This window comes from Heterodontus francisci, unplaced genomic scaffold (genome assembly GCF_036365525.1).
Source record: "Heterodontus francisci isolate sHetFra1 unplaced genomic scaffold, sHetFra1.hap1 HAP1_SCAFFOLD_456, whole genome shotgun sequence".
NCBI lineage: Eukaryota > Metazoa > Chordata > Chondrichthyes > Heterodontiformes > Heterodontidae > Heterodontus > Heterodontus francisci.
Genome location: NW_027142287.1, coordinates 733285 through 746315, shown reverse-complemented (window position 1 = coordinate 746315; position 13031 = coordinate 733285). Strand labels below are relative to the sequence as shown.

Here is a 13031-nt window from a genome sequence, read left to right as displayed (position 1 = left end):
AACACACAACAAAGGCTCTTCCAGGAGCCACCCACTGCCTCACAGAGAGAGCAGTAATCTGGCAACGGGAGATCGGATACACTGATTCGAATTGTCTGGAATAAATCTGTGCTGTGTTCAGGTATAAACCTGGAATCCCTGAGGCTAACATTTCAGTTGTAGCAAGGATGTGCAGTGGATTTGATTTTCTAAACGGGCTGTGGAAACAGCGTCTGAGGCTCGACAGTTAGTTATTTCCCCAATCGACACATGCCCTCATTGAAAAGCAACATCACTCCTCCAGTGTTTTCATAGAATTTCAAAATGATTTCGCTGCAATGAGGGAATCCGGGAGATTTGCAGCAGCCCTTGAATCGGTAACTGGAACCAAACCCACTTATGATGTTATTTCCCCCGAGACCATGTTTCCTGCACTGAAACTGACAGGGTTTGTGAAACTGATCAGTTTCAGCTCAATCATTCAGGAACCTGGAATTCCCGCAGTTAGAGCCCACGCTCACTTCTGATTGGTCACCCTCTTCCCATTCGCAGGTCTTAACCAATCGCAGAGCCTCGAATTAGAAAATACAGCAAATCATTGGCTTAACTTCTCGTCCTAACAAAATTTGAATTCGAGAAAGGCGCCAATTTCAGTGTCGGAAAGAAGCGATTACTGGAGAACCTCTTTAAAGTTGTTGGTAAAATATTTTGCCGCAACCTTGACCATTTTTTATACCGCTTTTATCGCTATAAATTCCTGGCGCTATTTTACGCACAGCTTTAATCTGTCATTTGTTTTCCACTCCATGGGTCAAGACTCCATTCAGCAATCCTTAAGGGACCATTAACTCAAATTCGGTGTGGAAATGATAAATTACAGACTATGGGTAATTCCCCTTCACACACGCTTCAGGGGGACAGTAAGAAGTCACTGAAATAGTTACTTAAACATTTTAATTAGTTCCTATTCTGTTCTGTTACTGACATGCAGGAATTGGACATGAATCAGCCCTTTCACAGAGAATGTGGGTGGCTCTGAAAAAAGACTTTGGGTTATTGGATGACATTTTGGCAACTTTACTTTTTCTGGGAGCTCTGAACGCTGGTATTCTTGGGCAGCAGCACGGCCTGAATATTAGGCAGCACCTCGCCCTGAGCGATGGTCACTCCTCCCAGCAGCTTGTTGAGCTCCTCGTCGTTGCGGACGGCCAGCTGCAGGTGTCTGGGGATGATGCGGCTCCTCTTGTTGTCCCGGGCCGCGTTACCGGCCAGCTCGTGGATTTCAGCGGTCAGATACTCGAGCACAGCAGCCACATAGACCGGGGCTCCGGCACCCACACGCTCAGCATAGTTGCCATTTCTCAGGAGCCTGTGAACACGGCCCACTGGGAACTGCAGTCCAGCCCGTGATGAGCCTTGGCCCGAGCTTTCCAGACAATTTCACAATCTCACAAATACTTTCACAAAGAATAGATAATTTTCGCAGCATTTACTTTCCTTATGGAGTGTGAACTCACCTCATTGGTCGGTACTTAATTCATTTCATTTGCCTACATTCTTCACCAATCAGGTCACTGACAAACAAAAGAGGGTGAGATTTCCCCGCCACGACATCAGAAGCAGAGAATTGTTCAATTTCAAAAATCCCGCCAATTTCGTTGCTGGAAAGGAGCGGAATAAAATAAATGTCATTCCTCACCAAAGATTTAAAATCCCTTCTCTGTATTTTGTTTTATTCAACTTGTAAAATGTTGTTTAAATTGTGGCTTATTCTGCAATCGCTTTCAAACTGTCCCTGGTGGGAATAAATCCCTGTTCATTGCATTGACCTGAAGTGAAACACTCAGTTACATTTTCAATCAGAGCTCAGTGTCCTTCTTTGAAAAGAGGGAGCCGGAACGAGTTCTGGAACTGCCCTTAACCTGCTCTGTAATAATCCCATCCCAGGCTGTTGCACCGCGGAGAGTTGCTGTTAATAAAATCATTAAGGGATTAAGGTCTGACCCTCACCACTCAAAGCAGCTGTTAATGCGGCCATTCAGGGGCTGTGCAAAAACACAGTATAATAACAACTTTAAGCAAATAAGTGAAGACAGGTGAGCTGATTATGGGTTCTTGTAAAGTTTATGGGGCAGCAAACACAGCAGTAGGATCCTTATTATATTATACATCGTCTTAAATTGATTTACTAGAGATGTTCGGATGCAGCTTTTTCAGAAGATTGTGGGTGTCTCTTAAAAGAGCCATTGCGTTTGATCTGTTTTTCAGCCCATTGTGCAGTTTTACTTGGAGCTGGTGTACTTGGTCACCGCCTTTGTCCCTTCCGACATGGCGTGCTTGGCCAGTTCACCGGGCAGCAGCAGGCGCATGGCGGTCTGGATCTCCCGGGAGGTGATGGTGCTGCGCTTGTTGTAATGGGCCAGGAGGGAAGCCTCACTCGCGATGCGCCCGAAAATATCGTTCACAAACGAGTTCATGATGCTCATGGCCTTGGAGGAGATGCCAGTGTCGGGGTGAACCTGCTTCATCACTCTGCAGATGTCGATGGAGTAACTCTCCTTCCTCGACTTTCTCCGCCTTTTGCCGCCCTTTACTCACAGCTTTCTTGGCGCCCTTCTTGGCAGCTGCTTTCTTCTTCTCCTCAACCATCTTCAGATTCAATTTCCGACACAGAAATAAACCAAACCCCTTCCGAGTGCGGGTTAAATAGACAATCCCACAGCTCTATGCTAATGAGGGATGGGGAAAGTAAAGATTGTGATTGGGTGATTGGGAGTGATGTCACAATGGTTTTATATTGTAATTCTCTAATTGGTGTCTTTCGCCATCCAATCAGATTAAATATTTGCTACCAATCACAACCACTCTTAATACAGTCAGGAAGTATATTTCACAAAGACTCCCCCCAGTCCGAGATTATATTGAAAGAACAGCTCCCTGTGTGAAGCTCCCTGGAAATGTCCTGGCTGTTGTTGGGAGGACACTTATTGGCTGATTCTGTGTCGTTGTGTCACTGCTTTTGTAGGTGAGTGAGCAATCAATTCAATTCTTTTACTCCCTGCTTTTGTGTTTGGGTGTGTTCTGTCATTCGGTAGCTCTCAGTCTCTGGTACTGTATGGATTCATTCTGTATCTGTCAGACTATGGTACTCTGTTTGATTGTGACATCCATTCTGTATCTGTCAGACTCTGGTACTGTGTTTCAGTTTGACATCCATTCTGTATCTGTCAGAGTCTGGTAATGTGAGTGTGAAGAGATGAGGTGGAGTGTTGTGGCGAGGATGATGGAAAAGAGCATTGGTGCGATGACACAACCTTACTTGACCCCAGTTTGTATTGGGATTGGGTCAGTGGTAGGTCCATTGGGAAGGATTACAGCTTGCATGTCATCGTGCAGTCACGGGAGGATGGTGACGAATTTCTCCAGCAGCCAAATTTGAGAAGGACGTTCCATAATCCCTCCTGGTTGGTAGAGTCGAAGGCATTTGTCAGGTCAGAGAAGACCAGGTAGAAAGGTTGCTGCTGCTCCCTACATTTTCTTGGAGTTGTCTCGCTGTGAAGATAATGTCCACTGTGTCTCTTGATGGACAGAAACCACATTGTGATTCCAGTAGGAGGTCTTCAGCTACGGGGAGGAGACAGTTGAGAAGGACTCTTGTGATGACCTTCCCTGTGGTGAACAGCAGGGATACCCTTCTGTAGTTACCACAGTCAGTCTTGTCACCATTTTTGGCGATGATCACAATGACGGCATCTCAGAGATCCCTGGCATGCTCTCGTCCTTCCAGCTGAGGGAAATGAGACCATGTATTTGTGTTAAGTGTTCTTCTCTGTTGTATTGTAGAATTTCAGAGGGAATTCCATCTATGCCGGTGGCCTTAATTTTTTTTTTTAGCTGTTAGATTGCCTTTTCAATTTCTGTTGGGCTGGGATTGTGCTGACGTCATGGTGGGTAACATGCTGTGGCATGCGGTCAAGGGCACTTGCATCAAGGACTGAGTTGCGATTGAGGAGATCTTCGAAGTGCTACTTCCAACGAGTGCTGACTGCTTCTCTGACCTTGATCAGTGTCACTCCATTATTTACTCTCAGCAGGGTAGGTCCTTGGTAACTTGGGCCATAAATGGTCTTGACTGTTCTGAGGAATCCACACATGTCGTCGCTGTCAGCAAGTTGCTGTATTTCCTGCACTCTTTCAGCTCATCAGCTGTTCTTTAGTTCGTGTAAGTAGATCTACTCTACAGGACGAGTGGGAAACTATTGAACCTAGATTGCCTCCAGTCCAGAAGCAAGGCCACTCCAACATCTGTCATCGAGCTGCAGTATGCTGACAACGCTTGCATATGCGCACACTCAGAGGCCACGCTTCAAATCCTCATCGATGCATTCATGGAGGCGTATGAAAGAATTGGCTTAAAGCAAAACATCCGAAAAGCTAAGATCCTCTGCCAGCCTGCTCCCCGACACTGCCCCCGACTATCAAGATCCACAGCGAATCACTGGACAATGTGGATCATTGCACATACCTTGGGAGCCTCTTGTCACCAAGGGCAGACATCGACAATGACACTCAGCATCACCTCCAGAAGGCCATTTGGCCTATAAATCCTGCTCTGCCATTCAATAAAATCATTCCTGTTCTGATTGAGGCCTTAATTCCACTTTCCTGTCTGTGCCCATTGACCAATGACTCCCTTGGACATCAAAAAATCTGTCTATCACAGCCTTGAATATATTCAATGCGCCAACCTCCACAGTCCTCTGGAGCACAGAATTCCAAAGATGAGCAACTCTCTGACAGAAGAAATTCCTCCTCATCTCTTTCTTGAATGGGTGACCACTTATCTTGAAACTGTGGCCCATAATTCTACATTCCCCCACAAGGAGAAACATCTTCCCAGCATCTACCTGTCCAGCCCACTGAGAATCTTACAGGTTTTAATAAGATCACCTCTCAATCTTCTAAATTCCATTAAGTATCGGCCCAATCTGATCAACTTTTTCTCATAAGTCAACCCTGCATCCCAGGAATCAGCCTAGTGAACATTCTTTGAACTGATTCCAATGCAAGTATATCCCTCCTTAAGTAAGGAGACCATAACTGTATGGAGTACTTTAGTTGGGATGCCACTAATGCCCTATACAGTTACAGCAAAACTTCCCTACTTTTGTACTCCATTCCCCTTGCTAAAAATGCCAACATTCCATTTGCCTTCCTAATTACTTGCTATAACTTCACGCTAACTTTTTTGTAATTCATGTACCTGGATCCCTCAGTACAGCAGCATTCTGCAGCCTGTCTCTATGTAAGTAATATTCTGTTTTTCTACTCTTCCTGCGAAAGTAGGCAATCTCACATTTTCCCATATTATACTCCATCTGCCAAACATTTGCCCACCAGCTTAACCTATCTATATCTCTTTGCAGACACTTTATGTCCTCCTCACAACTTTCTTTCCTACCTATCTTTGTACCATCCATAAATTTGGCAACAGTACACTCAGTCCCTTCATGCAATTATGAATATAGATCATAAATAGTTGAGGCACCAGCACTGGTCCCTGTGACAATCCATTAGTTACAGTTTGCCAATCTGAAAATGCCCCATTTATCCCCACTCTCCGTTTCCTGTGGGTTAGCCAATACTATATCCATGTGTGTGTAGTTTCCAGTTTGTATCTGTCAGTGTCTGGTACTCTATGTGAGTTTAGGACTCTTTCTCACTCTCTCAGTGCTATTGTTTGTGTTTTACATTAGATTAGATTAGATTAGAGATACAGCACTGAAACAGGCCCTTCAGCCCACCGAGTCTGTGCCGAACATCAACCACCCATTTACACCAATCCTACACTAATCCCATATTCCTATCAAACATCCCCACCTGTCCCTATATTTCCCTACCACCTACACTAGTGACAACTTATAATGGCCAATTTACCTATCAACCTGCAAGTCTTTTGGCTTGTGGGAGGAAACCGGAGCACCCGGAGAAAACCCACGCAGACACAGGGAGAACTTGCAAACTCCACACAGACAGTACCCAGAATTGAACCCGGGTACCTGGAGCTGTGCCACACTGGGTTGCTTTAGATGACTCAGGCTGAAGTACTGTGAGTGAGTGCTGCAATCAACCTATATCTTTCAGCATCTGGCACTGAGCATGTGTTTCAGCATCACTCTCTATCTGTCAGTATCTGGTACTCAGTGTGAGTGTGGAATTCATTATATAATCTTCCGTCCCTGGGACGGTTGGCAAGTCTGGATTTATTCTACATAAAATGTCAGCACAGCAACAGGCCACTGATGTGGTAGGTTTTAAGCAGACAAGAAATTTGAGGTTTTGCTTAGTATTAAATATCTGTCACTGTGAACACAATAGTGAAAGATAATGTATCCTACAATCTGATACAGGATTGGTGTGCAAGTGTAACTCAGGCTGTAATAATCAATTTGATCAGTGCCATTCAGTCTGAGTGAGAATCTTGGACTTGCATGTAAAATGAGCTCAGTCTGGAATTGTACAGTATCTTCCATCTGCCACTGTACGAGATTTCAGGACTGGTATGTAACTTATAGCTCAGACTATACTGATCAAATTTATAATGTATCTTTTAGTTTCACAATCCGGATGAGTTTTAAACTGGAATCTGAGTTTGGATCTCAGGTTATACGATATTTCAGAATCTCTCAATCTGATTATGGACTTGAGTCTAATGTATGTGTCTGGAAACTTGATGGGAATTAATACTGATAATAAACTCATAACCTGTGTAAATATTGGGCTGGTATTTAACTTAAACCTCAGAGTACATTATTGAGGTTAATTCTGTAACTTTGAAACAGGAACCACGTGTCAGTTCTCTGTGTGTTTAATTTGAAGCTGAGGTTGCACTGTTGTGGGATTGACACACTGATAATTTGATAGTGGGCGAGAATTTGGACTGGGATTTGTATCTGCCTGTCAGTGGTAATGCGTTGGGGTGACATGGAAACAACGTCTGTCTCTCTTGCTCTGTTTTATTGATGGATTGAAAATGTGTCTCTGGAACTATTTCTGCTGTCTGAGACTGTGGATCTGATGACCTGTCTGTGTCTCTGCGCTCTGTGAGTGATAATGCACGGACTGTGTGTGAGAAGGAGCTGGTGGCACTCTTCATTTTAACTTGGGTGGAGGAAATTGCCCATTTATTCTGGTTCATTCAATAATTTGCAGCCTCACAGCTCCAGGGACCTGGGTTCGATTCTGGGTATTGCCTGTGTGGAGTAAATAAAATAAATAAAAATAATCCATTCTTAATAAAAATGTTTGACTGCATTGATCTGATATTTGTAAATGTGCCCTGTTATATATTACACTACATTGAGCAGTATTTCTGTCTGATATGTTAGGATACTATTTGCATTACTTCAAATAAAGAAAACATAACGACACAAAGAACTGAGCACAATGCTGAACGTTTCACAGCAAACAGTCAAAAGGGAAAGAGATAACATATAGAAGAAAAAACCTAAAATTCTAAACACACTCAGCCAGTCCGGAAACAACTGTGGAGAAGAGAAGCTCGGGTTAATTTTCCAGTTCTGTGACCCTTCTATAGACCTGAAACATTGCCCCCAACTTCCTCTCTCCACAGATGCTTCTAGAACTGCTGAGTGCTTCTAGCATCTTCTGTTATTCAGATTTCTAGCGGCTGCAGTATTTCTGTTTTTGAAGAATTGAACAATCGCTGAGAAGGAATGGAAGTTTACATAAGAAATAAGAGCAGGAGTGGCCACTGTGCCCATCGAAATAGTTTCACCCTTCAATTAGATAACAGCTGATCTCCTCCCTCAACTCCATCATACCACACTGGCACAGCTCCCTTGATTCCCTTAGTATCCAAAAACCTATCAATCTCTCTTGAATATACACAATGGTTGAGCATCACAGCTTTCTGGGTTAAGGAATTCCAAAGATTCATAACCCTTTGACTGAAAAAAATTCTCCTCTTCTCAGTCAAATATGACCAAGCCCTTTATACTGAGACTGTTCCCCTTCGTTCTAGATTGCCCAGCGAGAGGAAACATCCTCCCAGCATTTACCATGTCAAGTCACTGAGCATTTTATGTGCCAGTGAGATTACCTCTCACTCTTCTGAATTCTAGGGAATAGAGGCCTAGTCTATTCAATCGCTTCTCGTAGGACAATCCCCTCATCCTAGGAAGAATTCTAGTGACACATCTCTGTACTCCCTCTAAGGCTTCCTTAGATAAGGGGACCAAAAATGCACAGCTGTCCAAGTGTGATCTCACCAAGGCCTATATAATTTCAATAAATACTCATACTCTAATCTCTTTGCAATAAAGACAAACATATCATTTGCTTTCCTAATTGGTTGAGTACCTGCATGTTAACTTTCTGTGATTCCTGAACAAGGACAATCGGGTCCCTCTGAATGTAAACATTTCCCAGACTCTCACTAATTTAAAAAATGTTCTGCATTTCTGTTTTCCTGCTGATGTGTCTAACTTTACACTTCTGCCCATTATATTCCATCTCTCACATTCTTGCCCACATACTTAGTCTGTCTAAATCCATTTTTACCCTCTTTGCATCCTCCTCACAGTTTACTTTGCCACCTCACTTTTTCTCATCAGCAAACATGGATAACATTACATTCGGTCACCTCATCTAAGTCATTGATACAGAATGTCAATAACTGAGTCCCGCGCACCAATCCTTGCAGGACCCAACTACTTACAGCTTTCCCACAGAAAATGATTCCTACTGTTTGTTTTTTGTCTATTAACTAATGCTCAATCTATTCTGATATGTTATCCCCAAATCGCATGGGACCTGCATTGGTGTCATGACCTCTTGTTTGATAACTTATTGAATGCTTTTTGAAAATCCAAACAGACTACATCCACTGGTTCCCCTTATCTGCCCTGGCAGTTACAACGTCAACATATTCTAATAATTTATCATTGACGATTTCCTTTTAATAAATCCATGTTGACTCTGCCCAACCATATTCTGATCTTCCACATCACCCTTTACCACGTCTGTAATAATAGATTGCAGCATGTTCCCTATTGCTGATGTCGGGCAAACTGGCCTCTAGTTCCTTGCTTTCTCTCTCCTTCCTTTCTTGAATAGTGTGGATATGTTTGTTACCCTCCAATACACAGCTTCTGGAATCCAGGAACTGATTTTTTTATAAGGAACGGGAATAGCTGTGGGAAAATGAATCTGAGTAATTCTATTCTGAGTCCACTGTATGATTCAGGTCAAATAATAATTATCAATAAAAAGGAGCAAAATCAGAGTTCAATTTAACTTTAATTTGAAGGAATTCAGTGTTGGAAATATATTTATTCAAATTATACACTTCTTGGTTTGGGAAACAAAATTCCTTTGAGACAGCACCCAACTCAGTTCCTATCTTTCAGTTTCTCATCTGAGGAATTTAAGGAACGCCAAACTGTAATGGCTGGGAATCAAACCCGGGAACAGCTACTTGGAAGGTCATTGAATTGAAACATTAACTCTGTTCTCTCTTCACAGATGCTGCCTGACCTGCTGAGTATTTCCAGCATTTTCTGTTTTTATTCCAGCTGCTTGGAAGGCAGGTATGCTCACTGCTCTAACAGCATCACTCACACGGAGCAATACATTGAGTCTTTCTGTGGATTTTGGGACTGGGCCGCTGTCTTTTGGTCTCTGATGCTGTAATCACAGCCAATAAAATACTCAGCTCAGTTCCAGATGTTTAAAACTGGTGAAACGAAAGGCGACATGATGAAAAACTTTTCCATGGAGTGAATGATTCGGATCTGGGATGCATTGCCTGATAGGCTGAAGAAGGCAGATTCAATCATAGCTTTCAAAAAGGAATTGGATAAGTAATTGAAATGAAAAAAAAAGCAGTGCGGAAGAAAGGCCAAAAAGCTGGCATGGAATAAATGGGCTGAATGGCCTCCTATTGTGTTGTAACCATTCACTCATTCTATTATTCTAAGACCAAAATTATTAAAGACCTGTTTCAGCCCAGTTACTGTTACAGATCTCAAACAGAGTTTGGCTGTTTATCAGGGTGTTTGTGAACAGCAATAAATCATAATTTTACAGCACAGAAAGAGTTCATTTGAACAATTGTACCCGTGGCCGCTCTCTGAAAGAACTAACTAATCAGTTCCACCTCGCTGTCATCTTCACATTGCCCTGTAATTTCCCCATCAAGTAATGATTCAATTTCTTCAGGAAAGTTATTATTGAATCTGTTTTCACCTCCCTTTTCAAGCAGCACATTTCTGATCATCAGAACTCACGTTAAAATATCACCTCCTCTCCCCGTCTGATTCTTTTAACAATTCTGTGTCCACTGGTTACAGACCCTTCTACCAGTGGGAACAGATTATCTTAAACCCATTACAGTGTAGAACACAACTATTAAATATTATATTAACATCTCTGCTCCAAGAAGAATGAATCCAGCTTTGCTGTTCTTTCCCGCATCTCTGGTGCCATTCTGGTCAATCTCCTCTGCACACTCTCTCAGGCCTTGACATCCCTGCTAAAGTGTGGAACCTAGAATTAGAAATGCTCCAGCTGAGGCCGATAACCAGTGATTTAATTTATAAAAGTTCAGCATGAACTCCTTGTTTGTGACCCCTATTCCCATTTCTGGTTTCTCACCCAGTGTCGGCTGTGAGCTGTTGAAACGGCCTGATTAAATATTTCCACCCAACAAAGCGCTCAACTCAGAGAAGCCGGAATGTGAGAAGCTGCTGAGAATAAGGGATCCTCACAGCCAGGCGACATTTCCCGGTGGAGTTTTCAATTGAAACTGGGGCTGGAGAGAGTCTTTGGGAAATGTAATTCCTGAATGCAGTGAGAGAGTTTGCGATTGGTTGCAGATGTTAAATTTGATTGGATGGCGAAAGAGACCAATTAGAGTATTAAAATATAAAACCATTGTGTTATCACTCCCAATCACCCAATCACAATCTTTACTTTCCCCCATCCCTCATTTGCATAGAGCTGTGGAATTGTCTATTTAATCCGCACTCGGAAGGGGTTTGGTTTATTTCTGTGTCTGAAATTGAATCTGAAAATGCCTGAAGAGAAGAAAGCAGCTCCTAAGAAGGGTGCCAAGAAAACTTTAAGTAAGCCCTCAGCAAAGGGTGGCAAGATACGGAGAAAGTCGAGGAAGGAGAGTTACTCCATCTCCATCTACAAAATGATGAAGCAGGTTCACCCTGAGACCGGCATCTCCTCCAAGGCCATGAGCATCATGAACTCGTTTGTGAACGATATTTTCGGGCGCATCGCGGGTAAGGCTTCCCGCCTGGCCCATTACAACAAGCGCAGCACCATCAGCTCCCGGGAGATCCAGACCGCCGTGCGCCTGCTGCTGCCTATGGCGCTGGCCAAGCATGCCGTGTTGGAAGGGACAAAGGCGGTGACCAATTACACCAGCTCCAAGTAAAACAGCACAATGGACTAAATAACATCCCAAACACAACGGCTCTTTTATTGAGCCACCCACAATCTGTCTGAAAAAGCTGCATCCGAACATCACCATTAAATCACTTATAGACAATGTATAATATAATAAGGATCCTACTGCTGTGTTTGCTGCCCCATCAGCCTTACAAGAACCCATAATCAGCTCACCCATCTTCACTTTTTTGCTTAAAGCTGTTATTGTACTGTTTTTTTTTTTCACAGCTGCTTTGAGTGGTTAGGGTTCGACCTTAATCCCTTAATGATTTTATGAACAGCAACTCTCCGCAGTGCAACAGCCTGGGATGGGATTATTACAGAGCAGGTTAAGGGCAGTTCCAGAACTCGTTCCAGCTCCCTCTTTTCACAGAAGGACACTGAGCTCTGATTGAAAACGAAACTGAGTGTTTCACTTCAGGCCAATGCAATGAACAGGGATTTATTCCCACCAGGGACAGTTTGAAAGCGATTGTAGAATAAGCCACAATTTAAACAACATTTTACAAGTTGAATAAAACAAAATACAGAGAAGGGATTTTAAATCTTTGACGAAGAATGACATTTATTTTAATCCGCTCCTTTCCGGCAATGAAATTGGTGGACTTTTTGAAATTGAACAATTCTCTGCTTCGGATGTCGTGGCGGGGAAATCTCGCCCTCTTCTGTTTGTCAGTGACCTGATTGGTGAAGAATGTAGGCAAATGAAGTTAATTAGGTACCGACCAATGAGGAGAATTCTCAGTCTATATGTAAAGTAAATGCTGCGGAAATTATCTATTCTTTGTGAAAGCATTTGTGATATTGTGAAATTGTCTGGAAGAGGAAAGACCGGCGGGAAAGCTCGGGCCAAGGCAAGTCTCGCTCATCCCGGGCTGGACTGCAGTTCCCGGTGGGCCGTGTTCACAGGCTCCTGAGAAAGGGCAACTATGCTGAGCGTGTGGGTGCCGGAGCCCCGGTCTATCTGGCTGCTGTGCTCGCGTATCTGACCGCTGAAATCCACGAGCTGGCCGGTAACGCGGCCCGGGGCAACAAGAGGACCCGCATCATACCCAGACACCTGCAGCTGGCCGTCCGCAACGACAAGGAGCTCAACAAGCTGCTGGGAGGAGTGACCATCGCTCAGGACGGGGTGCTGCCTAATATCCAGGCCGTGCTGCTGCCCAAGTAAAGCAGCTCTCAGAGCTCCCGGAAAAAGTAAAGCGGCCAAAATGTCATCCAATAACCCAAAGGCTCTTTTCAGAGCCACCCACAGTCTCTGTGAAAGGGCTGATTATTGTCTACTTCCAGCATGTCAGTAACAGAACAGAATAGGAACAACTTAAAATGTTCAAGTAACTATTTCAGTGGCTTCTCACTGTCCCCCTGAAGCCTGTGTGAAGGGGAATTACCAATAGCCTGTAATTTATCACTTACACACCGAGTTTGAGTTATTGGTCCCTTAAGGATTGCTGAATGGAGTCGTTTCCCATGGAGTGGGAAATAAATGACAGATTAAAGCTGTGCATAAAATAGCACCAGGAATTTGTGGCGATAAAAGCAGAATAAAAAAGGGTCAAGGATACGGG

The 13031-nt window shown here is 43.5% G+C and overlaps 1 protein-coding gene and 1 pseudogene across 1 annotated transcript; one reads left to right on the top strand and one right to left on the bottom strand.

Annotated features, from left to right (window-relative positions):
* Positions 1–1056: 1056 nt before the first annotated feature.
* LOC137366937 (histone H2A-like) lies at positions 1057–2628 on the bottom strand. Its single transcript, XM_068028486.1, has 3 exons — positions 2499–2628; positions 1880–1948; positions 1057–1394 (listed from the first exon to the last, which is right to left on the bottom strand). The coding sequence occupies exons 1-3, from the start codon at positions 2626–2628 to the stop codon at positions 1057–1059; spliced, it is 537 nt and encodes a 178-aa protein (XP_067884587.1).
* Positions 2629–11074: 8446 nt separating this feature from the next.
* On the top strand, positions 11075–12634 carry LOC137366936 (histone H2A-like; annotated as a pseudogene).
* The last annotated feature ends 397 nt before the right edge of the window (positions 12635–13031 follow it).